Source organism: Urocitellus parryii, chromosome 4, assembly GCF_045843805.1.
Source record: "Urocitellus parryii isolate mUroPar1 chromosome 4, mUroPar1.hap1, whole genome shotgun sequence".
In the NCBI taxonomy this organism is placed as follows: domain Eukaryota; kingdom Metazoa; phylum Chordata; class Mammalia; order Rodentia; family Sciuridae; genus Urocitellus; species Urocitellus parryii.
This window is the reverse complement of record NC_135534.1, coordinates 143,736,948-143,755,023: the sequence shown is the minus strand read 5'-3', so window position 1 is coordinate 143,755,023 and position 18,076 is coordinate 143,736,948. Positions and strand designations below refer to the sequence as shown.

The following is an 18,076-nucleotide window of genomic DNA, read 5'->3' as shown; positions in this document are numbered from 1 at the left end:
GAAGCGGGGAGAAGACACAAGCAAAAATTAAGCCAGAGAAATGTGCACTACCTACCAAGGAAGATAGCATTGTTCCACTTGTCTTCAGATTAAAATGATTCCCTGCTATGGCCAGGGCGACGTTCTGGTTAATTGCACTGGGCCCGTCTTGTTCTTCATCAGATCCACTGGTTCGGCTTTTCCCACTAACAGCTGCAGTCAAAATATCACAGGAGAGGTCAAGCCAAAGATGGCATTCCCTGTGACATCACCCAATGTCCAGTCAGTGACTGGGACCTTCCTAGTCACTAAAATCAGCAGTCATTTTAAACTTGATGTTTAAATTATTTATTATTTTATTAATAATGTTACCAAATGTAGCAAAAAGCAGAAAAAATGTTGCTGAGCACAAGAATAGGCTGGAAACGATTTTTTCAAATTGCAAAAATAAAAGCTTTCATAATAGCTTTCTGCAATATAATTTTTTAACTTATTTATTTTAAATGATTGAAAAGAATCTATGATTATATAATGAAGCAAGTATCTTATAACAGATCTCAAAGATATCCAAAAGTACCAGAATAATGTTATTTTCATAAATTCAGCAATAATTCATTAAATTTCAAATGTTTGCAGTGAATGTTAACTTATTGCCCCTATATAATATTGAAATATCCATATTTACACACAGGACTAGATGTGCACAAACGAAAAGGGGCCAACCATTTAAAAGGCTGCTTTTAAAGAACGCTACCAGTCACAGAGACCATTCCTTCGATTTTTGGAAAAGTATGTTAAAGCACCTGATATCAACTGGTTCACTAAAAACCAATTGGACCTGTCAACACCACAGCAATTTGGATCTTCAGTTTTTCAGAGAAATTTAAGAGTAGACAACATTTCTTGTGCTAAAGTTCTAAAAGCAGACTCAAATTTTAGAAATAACAATTCACTGTTGTGTTTTAAGGCAACTGGGCTTTTAAACAAATAATGAAGTAAATAGCACATAGAAATTATGTAAGACCTGGTAACATTATCAAAACCAAAAAATTATGTTCTCTAATTCATACAAGGCATTACAGCAGTGATCTCCAAAGGCAATAGTTCTGTTATTATATATCATGCTTTGTGCTGTGTAGTTATAGAGTTCATCATACACTAGCAGATCAAGGAGTACATGAATGGATGGACAAGTACTTTCTGAACAAAACATACATATGGTTATGTGTCTTTTTTTAAAAAAAAAAAAAACTAATAGGGACCTGAGTTAAGAAGGTTTGGAGGCTACAGCTACAAAGCCTCACTCATACAAGAGTACCAGCACTAGAGCTAACGACAGAGACTTATTCTGGGTGGGGAGTGGGCATTTGGCAGGGCCCCTCATCAGTCCAGGAAGGAAACACAAGGGGTCCTTACCTGTGAAGTCGTAGAGCTGTGGCAAAGCATCCAAAATGATGCCAACCAAAGGTAGGTAAAGGGCAGCGATTTTGACCTTTATTTCAGGTTTGACACACCGTGGGTCCAGGTCATGTGAACTTAGCAGGCTGTGGATGGCACTGACAGCTTTCCTTTGCACTTTGCTGATTCTGTTGGCACAATGTGGAGAGCTACAGATTACAGCGAAGGAAAACTGAGCAACATGCTCTAAACAACAACAAAAAAAAGTGATCAAGACACTCCTGAGCAATGAGGCAATGAGGTGACAATGTGAAAACTAAGCAAAATAGGGTAGTTGTATTTAGAATCCAGTAGCAGACTGTTCTAATCCTGAATCTGTGGGTAGAAGTGTCTAGAACCCAGTGGCAGACTGTTCTAATCCTGAATCCATTGTTTATCATGATGTTTTCAAGTTTCTCATGTTGTAGCATGAGAACTTCATTTCTTTTTTTAATATTTATTTTTTAGTTGTAGTTGGACACAATACCTTTATTTCACTTATTTATTTTTATGTGGTACTGAGGATAGAACCCAGGGTCTCGCATATGCGAGGCGAGCGTTCTACCACTGAGCCACAGCCCCAGCCCCAGAACTTCATTTCTTTTTAGTTTTGAAATAATGATGTTTCTTGTCAGGTGTGGTGGTACACTTCTGGTGTCAAATCCAAGAAACTATTGACCAATCAAAGTTTATGAAAATTACCACTATGATTTTATCTAAATATTTTATAGTTTAATTCTCACACTGAGGTCTTTGATCTATTAGATAAAAATTATTACCACTATTAATTTTTGTATATAGTGTGAGGTAGACATTCAACTTCATTATTCTAAATGTGGATATCTAGTTGTCTCCGCAACATTTGTTAAAAACACTCTTCTCTGCCCCTTAATTGTTTTAAGCACCCTTTCAAAATTCAATTGACTATAAGCTCACATGCCTGTAATTCCAGCGACTCAGGGTGCTGAGACAGGAGGATCACAAGAGATCAACTTAGCAAGACCCTGTCTTAAAATAAAAACTAGAGCAGGGTGTGGTGGTGCATGCCTGTAATCCCAGTGGCTGGGGAGGCTAAAATAGGAGGATCGCGAGTTCAGAGCCAGTCTCAGCAAAAAGTGAGGTGCTAAGCAACTCAGAGAAACCCTGTCTCTAAATAAAATACAAAATACAGCTGGGGATGTGGCTCAGTGTTTGAGTGCCCTTGAGTTCAATCCCTGGTATGGCCCCCGCTCCAAAAAAAAAAAAAAAACCCCACAAAAAAACAAAAACCAAAAAACAACCCTATTGACTATAAATGTAAGGATTTATTTCTGGACTCAATCTGCCCTATGTCTACCTTTATTTCAAACTGCATAGTCTTGAGTACTTTTGCTTGCAGTAAGTTTTGATTATTGGGAAGTGTGAGTCTTCCAATTTTAAAATTCCTTTTAAAAGTTGTTTTGGCTATGCTGGGTTACTTGAAATTCCTCACAAATTTTAGGATCAGCTTATTAATTTCTGCAAGGAAGCCAGCTGAGATTTCGGGAGAAATGCATTGACTCTGTAGATGGACTTGGGGAACAGTGCCATCTGAACAATCTTAAGTTTTCCTATTCATAAATATGTGATATGCCTCCATTTTTAAAGATCTTTATTTATTTAACACTGTTTTGTCATTTTCAGTGTTCAAGTCTTGTACTTCTTTAGCTTAATTTATTCCTAAGTACTTTCTTCTTTTTGGTGTTATTTTAAATGGAATTGTTTTCTTAATTTCATTTTCAGATTGTTTACTGTAAGTATATAGAAATACAATTGATCTCTGTATATTGATCTTATACCTTGCAACCTTAGTGAACTCATTAGTTCTAATAGCTTTTTAGTGAATTCTTTTAGGATTTTCTATAAACAAGATTAGATAAAGAGTTTCACATCTTCCTTTCTAATATCAATATTCCTTTCTAATACCAATGTCTTTTATTATACTTCCTTGCCTTTTTTGCCCTGGATATAACTTCTAGCACAATGTTGACTAGAAATGACAAAAGTGGACATTTCTGTCTTATACCTGATCTTAGGAGAAAAGCATTCAGACTTTCACTGATAAATATCAGGTTAGCTGAGGGTTTTTCACGGAGGCCCTTAGTCAAGATGGGGAGGTTTATTTGTTTGTTTGTTTTTATTTGTAAAGTGTCTGCCGAGTGTATCTATCAGGAAAGGATATGAGGTTTTATCAAATGCATTTTTTGCATCTATCAAAATAATTGTTTTTTTTGGGGGGGTGGGTGTTGTTCTATTGATGTGATGCATTACATCAATTGGCGTTCAGAAGCTAAACTTATCTCCCACTCCTGGATAACTCCCAATTTTCCATGGTGTGAAATTATTTTTCCTGTGATGTCTTTGCCTGGTTTTAGTTACAGGGTAATGCTGACTTCATAGGAAGGGCTGCGAATGTTCCCTTCTCTTCTACTCTTTGGAAGAGTCTAAAAAGGGATTGGGGTTAATGCTTCTTTAAGTATTTGGTAGAATTCTCTAGTAAAACTCCCTGGTTCTGGGTATTTTTTCCTAGGACATACTTATTTATTTATTTATTCACTAGCTAGCTCAAGCTCTACTTGTTGTAGATCTATCAGACTTTCTGTTTCTTCTTGGAGTCAGTTTTAGCAGTTTGTCTTTTTAGGATTTTGTACATTTAAACTAGGCTATCTGATTTTCTGATTTGTTGGTGTATAATTCTTCATAAAGTATTTTTTAAAATCCTTTTTATTTCTCTAAAATAGTGACCTCTCTTCCCCCCCCCCTCTCTTTTTCTCTCTCTCTCTCTCTCTCCCCTTTATTCTCTCTTTTCTTTCTATTCTGGGGATTGAATCCTGGGGTGCCCTACCACTGAACTACATCCCCAACTCTTTTAAATTTTTATTTTGAATTAGGGTTTCACAAAGTTGCTCAGCCTGGCCTTGAAAGTGTGATCCTTCTGCCTCAGCCTCCTCCAGGGTTGCTGGGGATTTCAGGTGTGTGCCATCTCCCCAGGTCCTTTCAGTCTCAATTTTAGTAATTTGAGTTTTCTTACTTTTTTCTTGGTTAGCCTGTCTAAACGTTTGTCAATTTTGTGAGCTTTTAGTTAGGCTGATTTTTCCTCTCTTGTTTTTCTCTTCTTTATTTCATTACTTTGGCTGTAATCTTGATTATTTCCTACCATCTGCTTGCTTTGGATTTCATTTGCCCTTCTTTTCATAGTTTGGTATATATTCTTTTGACATTTTATTAAAACCATGTATAGATATTTACCTATTCAGGAATAGTAAAAACTAAAATTATAATAAAAAAGTAGGTTGTATTTATCCCCCAAAGAAATGTGCTCTAATGTCCACCAAAAACCACACAGAAGAACGTTCAAATCAACTTTTCTCACAATAGCCCCAAGTGGATGCTTCTGTCTATAGTAGAAAAATTGTTGTATACTAATGTAAAGGAATACTAAAACAAAAAAGAACTCCTGATATATACAACCATACACTGAAGGCTACTGCAGGTATAATGTTCAGTAAAAAAAGGTGAAGTTCAGTAAGTACCAGTCTCTGGTAGAACAGATCAGATCAGAACAGTGGTTGTCTATACGGACTAATGCTGAGAGGGGGCAACAGGGAATTTCCTGGGGTGCTAGAAACACCCTATATCTCTGTCTGGCTGGTAGTTACCCAAGAGTGTTCATACGTGAAAGTTAGTTACACTTCAGATTGCAGCTTTTTAATGCATATGAATTATACCCCAATAAAAAGTAAATGAGATAAAAAACCTAATATGTGGGAGCTAACCTTTGAAGTTCCGTTTTTAAAATACGCTTTTTAAAATTTTTTAAATATGCTATTTCAGAATCTAGGGTTAGATAGAAAATATTAACTGAATTTTCAAATGACTCAGATTCTTACAACCTGCCTTTGAGAAGCTGTTCTTGTTCTGACTACCATCTCAGTCTGTGGTCCTGGCAGTGGGCCGTGTTCTGAATAAGGCACTACAATTTGCTAGCTTAACACAAAGATGCTAAGCAATTTCCAAATGCTTGAAAAACACCACGGCATTAATGATGCATGGACACTTGTGGATACACCCAGGCACAAGAGTTCTAGGGAGACCTACTGAAAACAAGCTGAGGCTGCTTATAGGGATCCAGTGACTGAGATGTGTCCCATCGGCTCTTGCCCCACAGGTGGGTAGGTCTATTAATTGTTTTGGCAGCAAAAGAAAACATTGATCAATAGGAAGTTCTGTAAAAGGAAAAAAAATTTCTGAGGTTTTAGCCCACATGGTAGAGTCCTGACAGTATTTCTAATAACTTTCCAGGAGTGTAACTGACAACTCAGCAATCAGGGATTATTGTGTTGCCAAAGAGTGACACTGTTAATTAGTTTCTCTCTAGGGGGTGGAAAAGGTACTTGGTTTGTGTGTTTGAAGAATGTATCTACCTGATTAAGCATAATTACAAGATGGTCTCTGAACATACTCTACCCTGTTGCTAGTAATATCACAGCTACAATTTTACAAGGAATCAAAAACAGATGTCAGAGCTATTTCCAACAAGACAGAATGGAGTATAACACCTAGTGCTAAAGTAAATACAAAAGATTACTTTCAGAAACCACTTAAAGAAATGTATCAAAGGACAATTAGGAAATTGGGCATGTTTGTATAGGAAAGCAATATCCTTTGTGTTCCAACTTTCTTCTCAGCACCTTATCAGCATATGTGTCAGGGTATTTTTTGTTGCTATAGTTATAGGGTAAAAAATTCTAGTGAAAAAAAATTGGGAGTAATTTAATTACAGTCAAGCCAATATGGAATTGAAGCCATGGACCAATATCAAGGCCAGATACTGCCATATACCTCCTGGGTGCTGAGACATAGAGGAGGTAAAAGAATAGTAAGTCCTGATCCTATGGCATCTTCCTTAGCCTGGCGAGGCCTGACCAGGAGAAGCCTACTAGAGACACAGGGCAACTGCCTTCTCAGCAGTTACTTCCTTTGTCAGCACTGAACAAAGCAGCATCTTGCTCACACCTTTGTTGAAATGGCTTTGTTTGGGCTGGGTGTGTAGCTCAGTGGTAGAGCACATGTTTAGTGTGCATAAGGCCCTGGGCTCAATCCCCAAACCCCCACCCAACTTCATTCATTGGGAGCTCATTAAGCAGAGCTTCCTTGGTAAATTCCACTGAATGAATAAACAAGTGTTGCCAGGCGCCGTGGTGCACACCTGTGATCCTAGCCGGCATGGGAGGCTGAGGCAGGAGGATGGCAAGTTTAAAGTCAGCCTCAGCAAAAGAGAGGGGCTAAGCAACTCTGTGAGACCCTGTCTCTGAATAAAATACAAAATAGGGCTGATCAAGTGCCTCTGAGTTCAATCCCCAGTACCAAAGAAAAGTCACTCTGTGGTTCTCCTCCCTGTCCATGCCTCTCTACATTCCCATGAGTGCCATTTTATTCAAAACAAGGATGCTGTTGAATGGTAGAGTTTTTCATTAAGGACAAGAAGTTGAACTGTTGGGGCTGGGGTTGTGGCTCAGTGGTAGAGCACTTGCCTAGCATGTGAGAGGCCCTGGGTTCCATCCTCTGCACCACACACATAAATAAAATAAAGGTATTATATCCATCTACAACTATAAAAAATATTTTTTAAAAAAGAAATTGGACTGTAAACTTTATTATGGAGTATGATTTTTCCCCTTCTGCATCATGTTCCATTTTAAGTGTCAGAAACATACCCTTCCCCTTCAGCATCCAGTGCGGCAGCCAGTTCTGTAAAGAGGAGCCCAGTGAGAAAGTGCTGCTGGCGGTACTCTGGAGTCAGGTCGAACATGCTGGCGATCTTCTGGTCCTGGAAACTGGAGCAGGAGCTTGAGTTCTACAGAAGAGCAAATGACAATTTTATGAGTAATACAAACTGTAATTAGGGGCTGGGGTTGGCTCAGCGGTAGAGCACTCGCCTAGCACGTGCAAGGCCCTGGGTTCAATCCTCGCTACCACATAAAAATAAATAAAGGTATTGTGTCCAACCACAGCTAAAAAATAAATATTTTTTTTTTAAAGAAAGAACTGTAATTAAAATAGCCATGGCTAGTATGGACGGAGCGCTTGCTCCGGCCTGGCCTTGTGAGCACTTCCCGGTGAACAGGTCTCACATGACAGGTGAGGAAACAGAGATATAGCATGGTTACTTTGCTTTCCTGTTTCCACAGATGGAGGATTGCCAACTGGGAAAGATGAAGACGAAGCTCTCAGGGTCTGTTGAAAAATGGACAATGCCCCTTCCCACCTGAAATCCAAGCTGAGGATTAAAATCGCAGGATAAAATGTGTATAGAGAAATGAGAACTGCATTCAGGCCTGTGTGGCTGTGGCCTGTTCATTCAGCAACACTTCTGAAGATGGCTCAGGCACACTCTCTGAATTTGAGGGGCCTGGAACCAGAAGAAGTGTCAGGCAGGAAAATGTCAGATTTACCCCAGTCCAAGACAATGCCTGTTTTGTGTTCTTATCCAGGGAGCCCAGTTACACTTCAGTAAGAGCATCTAAAGAGAACGCCTTCCAGCTCTGGCGAGAAGTCAGAAGAGGAATGCTGAGGGAGAGGACCAAGGGCAAGGTGAGCCTAGGGTAGTCTTGGGACCTAGCCTGCAGGGCAGCTGTAGCATAAAGAGGAGACATTTGAAATCGCTCCTTGTCAGTCGGATCTATCTCCGTTCACATTAATATGGTGGGTATCCAAGATGCAGCATGCCATCTGTTATGGAGGACTCAGGTTTTGTTTTCAGATTTGTGTTAGTATAAAGGAATATGCAGCAGAAAAAGAGCCTAAGATTAAGAAATCTTGTCAGCTGCCCTGAGCTATTAGTTTGTTTCCTGTAAATGGAATGTGACTGTAAAACAGCATTTCCTTAAGATTTTTCTAGAGGACATTAGTCCCTTCAGAAATCTATAGGGAACAATGCTTTCCACAGTCAAAATAATTTTGGGAATCACTGTGCATTACACATACTTCCTTGGACATCAACAATTTATACTAACATGCTAAAGGCTCTTGGATGGTCTACTGCCAAACAAACAAACAAACAAACAAAACAGCAACAACACCTGGTTAACACAAGATTTCCCAAACTTATTTGACTTTGGAATCCTGTATATGCATAATGTAATAACCAGTTAAAATCAGACAAAGGAAGATTTGAGACTCTTCTGAAAGTTTCTTAATTTTCATAAGCTTATGGATTCCTTGCTGTACTTAGCCTTATCAGAAACCCTTGAGCCTAGGAAGAAAACATATTATTTAGCTTATAAATTATTAGTTAAGATAGGACATCTTCAGAGTAGCACACCATCCATATCTGTATCAACTGATCTGGTTTGAATAGCTTGATTTTGCTTCTGATTAATAAGACCAACATTTGTAGAAAACACATGATTGAATTGAGTTAATTAAATGAAACAGCTTGAATAAATCCTTCAGTTGACTGCTTACCTGGGAAGATATGGAGGGACAAGGAGATGTTGGTGCAGTATCAGCATTCATAAAGAAGAGGTTCAGGTTGAGGTAGTGTTCGTGGCTACAGAGGATTCTCAGGAACTCCAGCCTCATGGAAATGAGTGTTGGAAGGTTATTAAGCTTGGCTGAGAGCTGGAAAGGAAAATGAAAAGAAGAAAGAAGTTTAAAGGGAGTTGAGGGTAACAGACAGTAATATCTTTCCTCCACAGGTGAAGATAATCAATTTAATAAAAATTAATCTTATGGGGCAACAGATGGCAAATTCTGCATTACAGGAAGGCCCAATAAGTAAGTTTTTATTCATGACTTTCCCTTAATGATTCTAGCCTACAAGCTGCCCCAAATGAGGCACTCGTCCCTGATCCCCACTTTGTTGATTTGGCAAGCCCATATTGAACCTAAGCTTGAGGTATGTCTCCATGTAACAGAAGTAATTTTACGAAAACCCCACTCTGTCTGAGAAGCTAAATGAAAGGAGCTGACTTTCCACAGGGCCCTGTGAAATGAATGGAATATGACTGGGTGACCTGAAGGCCCTAAGTGTTCTCTTGTAGTTTCTGATTAAAAGCCCCATTGGAAAGTCATCAGACCAGCTCCTTAGAGGAAGGTGTCGAAGTGCCTAGGAAAGTAGCAACTAACTACAAAAAAAGTCAAGGAGTTTGCTCCAAAGTGGGAGAAAAGGAAATTGGGGAGAAAGAAAGAGAGCTGCAAGGGTTTTTAGAGTAAACCTTTGCTTAAAAAGTAAATCATGAAACAAAAAAATGAAAGTAGCCGATGGGGACAGTTTGGAAGATGCCTCCCTCCCCACCCATGAGCTGAACAGCAGAAGCACCCACACTCAGAGGCAGCTCCCCATAGTCCAAGCAGGGTGTGGAGGCTGATGGGCCTTGCACCCCTAGTATTGCATCATGAACACCCTCTTGCCCCAGCAGAGTCGCACAGGGCATCTCATCCTTGCAAATAGACAAGGATGGTCTTCATTCACTTTAAGGGCAATTTTCTGAGCTATGTAATTTAAATCTTCAGCCAGTTTAAGAGAAGTCAGCGTGTTGTGGGGGCATTTTGCCTATAGACTCAAGCCACAGATATTTTCTTAAAACAAATTAATGCCATTATAATATTTTTTTTCTTTAAAAAATAAAACTTCTGTGTAAGGATAGTGACTAGAATCTGTCTCCTTTCCATGAACACTCCTGCCTGATTTTGGACCAATGGGGCCTCCAGCAAATGGAACTAATTAGAATTTGGTCACACTCTTCTCACTTAGGGTCACTCAAAAAGAGCTGTTGGGTGATCAGAACTTGAAAGAACAAGTGCTATTTAGAAACGAGGAGGGGGGTGCAGTTCCTGACACGTTCTCTCCAGAAGTTGGGGGACCAACAGCAAAGTGTCAGTGACTCTCTTGAGGGATGAGTGTTAACCTAGTGGCACATTGTAAGAGACAAATGATTGAAGAAGCAGATTTATCTGTTGTTAATGACTATTAGTAAGAGACTGAAGCCAAGTGTTGTGGTACATACTGGTAATATCAGTGACTTCTGAGGCAAGAGGATTGCAAGTTTGAGGCCAGCCTGGGCAATTTAGTAAGACCCTGTCTGAAAAAGAACGACTGGAAGTATACCATTGACTGCGACTGAGGCCATAACCTTTTGAGACCTGTGTGCCACAATGATGCTAGTCAATATCTATGGACGTCACTAGCAGACAGAGCACTGAACCGTAGTGTCAGAGTCTGGATAAGTCCAATTCAGCCTGACTTTTTTACACTGAGGAAGCCTCAATGAAGATTGGTGGTTCCAAATCACAGAAGCGGCAAATGGCACCTCTGGAATTAGAACACAGGTCTCTAGAACCCCAATCTAAGGCTCTTAGGAAGTTGAAATAGGAGAGGAAAAAAAGAGAGAGAAGGCAGCTAAGATAAAACAGAAGAATTTTAAAGAGAAAGAGAGTGAAGAGAAAAGAAAAGAGAGAGTAAAAAGAAATTAAAACATACATTTTTCAGGGTAGGTGGATATCTACTGTGGATTGTCTTTTTTCTTTTTGAAAGGAAAACCACCAATGCATGTACAGCAATGTTTGCACAGGGCCTGCGGCTGTGTTCTAGGGTCTGTTTTCTAAACCTCAGATTTTAAGTTTTGAAAACGGATTAATCTGTATTCAGTGACCTGGAATCCTGAACATCTGAACAGGAGGACAGAGAGGAATGAAGGATTTCCTCTGTGATCAACTCTGGTGGATCTTTGCAGGGCAGGCGAAGCTCTGGGACTCTAACATTGCCTTAGTATTCTCTTCCGTCATTCTGCTTCACTATTAGGATGTCCTTTAGAAAATCATGAGCTCTGGGGCTGGGGATGTGGCTCTAGCAGTAGCGCGTTCGCCTGGCATGCGTGCGGCCCAGGTTCAATCCTCAGCACCACATACAAACAAAGATGTTGTGTCTGCTGAGAACTAAAAAATAAATAAATAAATAAAATCTTAAAAAAAAAAAAAAAGAAAATCATGAGCTTTGTTTTGTTTGGAGAAGGATGTTATGTAAACAAGCCAAAGATAGTCTCTCTGGACTGGCTCCTGAGTTTTCTATCCTGACTGACACCCAACACATTAGCTCACACCAAACTTGAACTTTTACATATTCCATTATGTGAAAAATAGATCTAACAAGAAGATTTTTAGCCTTTCAGCACCTGACTGCTTTGTAGATCCCAGGAAACCTCACTGGACAGCTGTTTCCTATTGATAAGGTAGAGGCTTATAGTTCCAAGGCACCAAGTGGCTACAGTCCTTTGGACCTCCTCTGACTCAGAGACCCCCCACTGAGCTGCAGAGCCACACCAACTAGACAGGCATGCCTCCTCGCCCCACTCTCGCCCCTGGAAGTTTCCTAGTCCTTGGAGTGGTTGGTTCCCCTTGTAAGCTTCTGGACAGTCTTGTTCTGGGAAAGACCTTTTCTCTCATGCAACCCTGTCCACATGCCACCCAATGAAGCTTGAGTGCTACTGTTTCTTGTCATTGTATCTTTTTACTCGATTGTCACCCCCCCCCCCCATCTCTTGAACTGCTACACGGGAGAATTCTTTTATTTAAAAAATTAGGAAGTTGAAGATTCATGTAATTTGAAGGACTTAAAGGAACTAAGTTACTAATTGCAAAGATCCAGGTGGCAGGGGAGAGGGAAAAGGAATGATGGTGGAATGAATCTGACATAACTTTCCTATGCAGATGTATGAATATGCCACACTGAATCTCACCATTGTGTACATCCATAAGAAATTAATTTAAAAAATAACTATGGATAAAGGCAGAAAGATCAATAGAGGGAAGGGAGCAGGGAGTGGGCAGGGGGAAGGGGAAGGAGAGGTACTGGGGTTTGAATTAGAACAAGATGTACTCCATGCTTGCATAATTATGTCAAAATGGAATCTACTGTCATGTATAACTAAAAAGGACCAATTAAAAGAAAAAGCACCAAGTGGCAATGGTGGTGATGTTGGGGGTGATGATGTTGGTGGACATGGTGATGTTGGTGGATATGGTGATATTGGTGGAAGTGGTGATATTGGTGGAAGTGGTGATGGTGAAGATGGTGGGTACGCAGGAGATGACAATGGTGGCAGTTGTGATGACAGCAATAATGGTGGTAGCGGTTGCCAGAGTAGGAATATGTTAAGAGATGAGTAGCAATGATAACTATTATTTATATTACCATTGTTAGGGCATTTTACAGGGGACAGTGAAAGAAGGAAGAATTACATTAAACATTGGGGGGAGAGGGCAGGGATATGGGGGTAGAAATGATAGTAGAATGAATCGAACATCATTACCCTAAGTGCATATATGATTACACAATTTGTGTAACTCTACAACTTGTACAACCAGAAGAATGAGACGTTATATCCATTCATGTATGATGTGTCATACATGGAAATCACTGAAAAAAAAAAACTTGAGGGATAACATTGAAAAACTGTGTTTGGATTATAACATATTTGCTTTGAGGCTCAATGAAATTCAATCTATATGATTTCATCAAAATGTCACAACAGCAATTTAATTAATTACCCTAATAGGTACAAAGAGACCTCCTACTTTGAACTAGGCCTGATTAAAGAAAAAAATGCAGTCATGTAATTTCTATTAAATATTAAATTGGAGAAATCAAATCATATCACTAACAAATTTTGGTTGCCACAGAGGAACTTGCTGACTGAATTGGAAACACTCCAAGTAAACTAGTGTGTTGGAGAAGTGTTCATGGCATAGACTCGAGAAACGTTCCACGTTGCCACACTCTCTAACGTGGCCATGAACATAACAAGCAGCACATCGGAGAGAGAAGGCATGAAATAGCTCCCAGAAACTCTCACCTGGTTGCAGTAATGTTTGATCAGGTTAAACACAAAGCCGCGGTCCATGAGTGAGAGAAGATCGTACAAGAAGAAAGCCAGGCTGATGTTGATCTTTTCTGCCTGTTCATTTTCCTTAAAAACAAACATACAAATAATTTCATGTAAGCCCTGAACATCAGGTCCCTGGTTGGGAACACTGGGAGAGGCAAATCCTATTATATTAGCCATTGTCCCTCTGGGTGCATTGGGTAAACCAGATTAAGTATGAAAAAATTGTAGCTAATATAACTTAGCTCTTATCTGATGCTACGACTGTTGGGTTGACTCAGGTGATTTTTTTTTTCTGTGCTGTTAATATTTTGGTGCATTTCCTTCTAGCCACCCTTTTCCCTACATACGTATTTGTATATTTATAAATGAGCTCCTTCTCTGTTTAAAAGGCTGTGATCTGACTTTTTTTTTTTTCTCCCCAAGCCATCTGGAAATGTATCACTATCTTCAATGAGACACACATTCTTAATTTGTAAGGATTATTGCAGAAAATCCAGTCAGGATAAAAGAATCAGTTTTTTAAAAGTATTTTTTTAGTTGTTGATAGACCTTTATTTTATTTACTTATATGTGGTACTGAGAATCGAACCCAGTGCCTTACACATGCCAGGCAAGTGCACTGCCGCTGAGCCACAACCCCAGCCCCAAGAATCAGTTTTTACCTAATTTTTTTTTCTTTTTGGTACTGGGGATTGAACTCAGGGGTACTTAACTACTGAGCCAGCTCTTTTTTGAATTTTATTTAGAGATAGGGTCTCACTGAGTTGCTTAGCGCCTCACTAAATTGCTAAGGCTGGCTTTGAACTCATGATCTTTCTGCCTCAGTTTCTTGAACCACTGGGATTACAGGCACATACCATCATGCCCAGAAACTTTTTTTTTTTTCCCAGTTAGGCAGCATTCCTAGCCCAAGAGAGGTTTGAGTCATACTTGGTAAAGTGAATTATTATATAAATTGGGGCCAGTTTTTTTTTCTTAGTTTTCATTTTCATTTTTTAATCACTTCTCAGTAATAAATGAGAAATTTTACAGTACTTCAGAGTCCTCAGTGATGCACCTTCTCATGTTTATGTTATTCATTCTCAGAATGATAAACCAATTTTCTCTGACACTATTGAAAATATAATTTTAAAATATTTTCCTCTTTTTTATGATTTACAGTTTGAAAATTCAGGCCAACCTGACCAATCACTGGGATGGACAGAGAACTAATAAACAGGTTCCCAGAGCAACAGTGAGGAATCCTTGAGCTTTCCTGCCATTCCCCACATGGCCATTCCTTTTGAGTAGTTTATATGACTGTCTGAATACCTAGGGATATGATTTCTAGTCTGAACTTTTCTGCAAGCTGTGTGACTTAGAAAATGTATCAGCCCACTATGCCTCATTTCCAAACCTACCAATATGGAGATACTATTGTTGTTCTAATAAAGTTTTCAATGAAAAATAAGCAAATGAAATTTCCTGAGCACTTGGTACCATACAAATTCTTAATTTAATATAGGAATCAATAATAAATATTGCTTCTTAACATATTATAGTTACTTTTAAGTTTTTATTATATATTAAAGATTGAATTCAGGGGCACTTTACCACTAAGCTACAACTTCAGACCTTTTTATTTTTTATTTTGAGGAAGGATCTTGCTAAGTTGCTTAGGGCCTTGCTAACTTGCTAAGGCAGGCCTTGAACTTGTGATCTCTCTGCTTTAGCCTCCCAAGTTTCTGGGATTATAAGTATGTGCCACCACATCTGGTTCATTTTATATATTTTAACTTATTTTGAATTGATTTCAAACTTACAGAAAAGGTACAAAAATAGCACAAAGAACTGTATATTCTTTAACCTGATTCATTAATACTTGACATCTTATTCTCTCTTGTACATTTTTTTTCCCCTGAGCCATTTGAGACTTGGTTGCAAACATCATGCCCATTTACTCCACAATACTTCAGGGTGTATTTCCCGAGCACAAGAGTCTTTTCTTCCATAGCTACATTGATGCAATGATTTAAATGACTGTATATATTGTAATCTCCTTACAGCAATCCCCCAGCCCCACCCCAGGGTCCAGTCCAGCATAACATGCGGCATTTAATGATAGTGTACAGTTGCATTTTAACTACCATTTCAAAATGACCCTTACTTTTCTCTGCTTATGAAAGTAACATGTTTAAGGTAAACAATTTAGAAAGTTAAGAAACACAGTTACCTTCGGAGGTTTCACTAGCAGGGCTGCAATCTCCGAGGTAACCACATTAACAATAGTAGTTATGTCATCTTTGAAGCGGTCAGAAAACCAAGTCCTCCGAAAACTGTCCCGTTTGTCCAGGTTATGTACATACTGGGCCATGCTTTTCACCTACAGAGGGATGGGGGAAATGTCAACATGGAGACTGGTGACCTGCTGCTTGGAAAAATGTGCAAAAGGTGGAGTGACTTGAAGAAAAGCTTTTACACAATGGACTTTTTGACACTGTATTGGTGCTGGTGCTGCCCAGGCTGGCTCTGGACTACAGATGCTTCTGACAGGCGAATGGTTGCCATGGTGGCAGGAGGTAGGAAGGGTGTCCTCTTCTTGACCCCAAGTCAGGGGCTCCTTTCTTGCTGCTGACAAAGTTAGGAGCTTCCTTCTTTAGCTCCAGTGTCATAGGACCTGCCTCCTCCGTAGCCTTCATCCTGGAAGTCAGGGTGTGTCTGGGCTCCCATGACCACAAAGGCAGGACAATTACAGTGCATTTCACAGGACAGGCAAATCCTGAGATCTTTTCTGCTCCTGCTATCGTGGTAAGGAGAACAAAGGAGAAATGTTCCTCCTATCCTAAGTTTCAAGATGAAATGGGGAACACAGCTTTTCCAAAAACAATTTCATAGTTTATAATCAGGCTCCTCTGTGCTTCTATAAATTTAAGCCATGTTATGGGTTGAATGGGAGTTTGTTGGCTAGCTGGAAACTTAACCTCTATTTAGAATATTGCTTCTGATGATAATTCTAGAATCACCTTTTGAGTTCTATAAGTCTAACTTTTAGTTCTATCTATCTAGTCTGTGCATCAATTGGTGACTGGTGTAACACACACTCAGTGCCTACCATAACTTAAAATCCAGACTTATTTTTTAGATTTCTTGAGGCCAAGAGATTCATGGGTCAATATACCCTCCTTTAACATCATCAGAGGTTGAGTATTATCCTTGTTGGAAGTTGTTGAAGCCATTAGGAACAGTCTGATGGGAAAGACTGGGAGACCTTGTGGATGAGTGCTTATACTCTGAAGTCATTTTCATGACTTTGTCTGTGTTAGTCAAAGAGTCACTGCAAAAGGAAATGGCCCTAGAAGTTGAACTTCCCTTCCTGAGAACTGGATGGGAGAAATTTTATACACAAACAGTAGATTTCTGTCTCTCAGAAAGCAGGATGCTTGACTTTTGCTAGCACTGAGGCAAAGACAGAGAGAAGGCAAAAGAAGAAGAGAAAAACAGAGAGGTAGTCTTCATATATTGCATGTTTTCAGATAATGCTAAGACCAGTTTGGGGAAGAACTAAGCATATAAAATTGAGTGTAAGAATCATGGTTTCTCCTCACCACAGGGGTTGGTTTGGTCTAGGACCCATAGACATGTCCATATCCCAGGAAGCCCCACATACGTAGCTGGTGAGGGACTTGAATGACGGTGGGAACTGGATGCCATTTTTGTCTGATTAAAGCACCTCTCTCACTGCCCTCCCAACCAAGGACCTAGGAAAACAAGGCCTTTTTGTTCAAGTGACCCCGATCCTGATTCCCTGCTGACTAACCCACCCCAGCACCAGGCTTTTAGAGCTCACTGCTGCATTTGGCTCCTTCCTGCTGAGTTTGGCCATCCTACAACCAAATAAATAATTCTCACAATACTGTGCTTCCAAATAAAGGCCTATTTCCAGGCTGTCCACACTTGCCAGCTACTGTGTCCCTGGTCTTCAGAGAAGAACACGCAGCAGAAATACTAGTGGATGTGTGGCTCATTATTTGTAGGGTAAGGTAAAACAGCAAAATCTTTTCTCTCATATTGGCCTCTGCAGCCCATTCAAAGTAGGGGTAGCTTTCAAGAACTCCTTAATGTAGGACTTCATGTCCTCAGTGAGTAAACTAGGTCACCCATTTACCTCTGGGTCTCCAAGGTCTGGCTCAGCAGTTCCCAGAAGCACAGGGGCTTATTCATTAGCCAAGTGTGAAATTCACCCAAGGGTTGAGTTCAACAGCTCTCTTGACAAAGTGGTTGTTCATTAGTGCTTGGCCATCAACACAAACCGAAGGATGTTAAACTGCCCAGGTTGTTGGCTAAGCCCAAGGAAGCTGTTGTTTCTTTCTCATCAAGATCCTTGGGTAAAAAACTGGGATTTTAGTAACTTCCCACGCATTGGTCAGGTAAATCCATAACAACACATGGAGCACTGGGTGCCCTGAGATTAATTTTCTTGCAAAGTCTTCTTTGGACACTAAGAGTTTCCATTTGCCTCTGTCACAGTCCTCAGCTAAATTTCTTACCTTAAATTTCTACCTCTGAATGCTGGGAAGATGTCCCTATATATTGCATTATTTGGGCCCCCAATCCTTTCTCTGGCTGCTGGTTGGAGTTGGCAATGGGAAGTACTAGCAGGGGACCAGGAGGTGGAAGAACAGAGGGGTTTGGGTGGTTAGCCATTCCTCCTGCCCTAATCCCTGCCACAGTGTGGTTCTGGCGGTGGCAACATTTTCCTAAGGTTCCACTTCCTG

General features: G+C 39.9%; 1 protein-coding gene across 1 annotated transcript in view; it reads right to left on the bottom strand.

The window, feature by feature from the left end:
* Positions 1–18,076, bottom strand: part of LOC113199902 (dedicator of cytokinesis protein 8) — a 218,962-nt gene that overhangs the window by 45,895 nt on the left and 154,991 nt on the right. Inside the window, exons 25-30 of the mRNA XM_077797833.1 lie at positions 15,535–15,684; positions 13,290–13,403; positions 8,902–9,057; positions 7,152–7,291; positions 1,396–1,565; positions 56–192 (exon numbers count right to left, since the gene is read on the bottom strand). Of these exons, the coding sequence (XP_077653959.1) occupies positions 56–192; positions 1,396–1,565; positions 7,152–7,291; positions 8,902–9,057; positions 13,290–13,403; positions 15,535–15,684 (867 nt within the window). The remainder of the gene's footprint in view (positions 1–55; positions 193–1,395; positions 1,566–7,151; positions 7,292–8,901; positions 9,058–13,289; positions 13,404–15,534; positions 15,685–18,076) is intronic.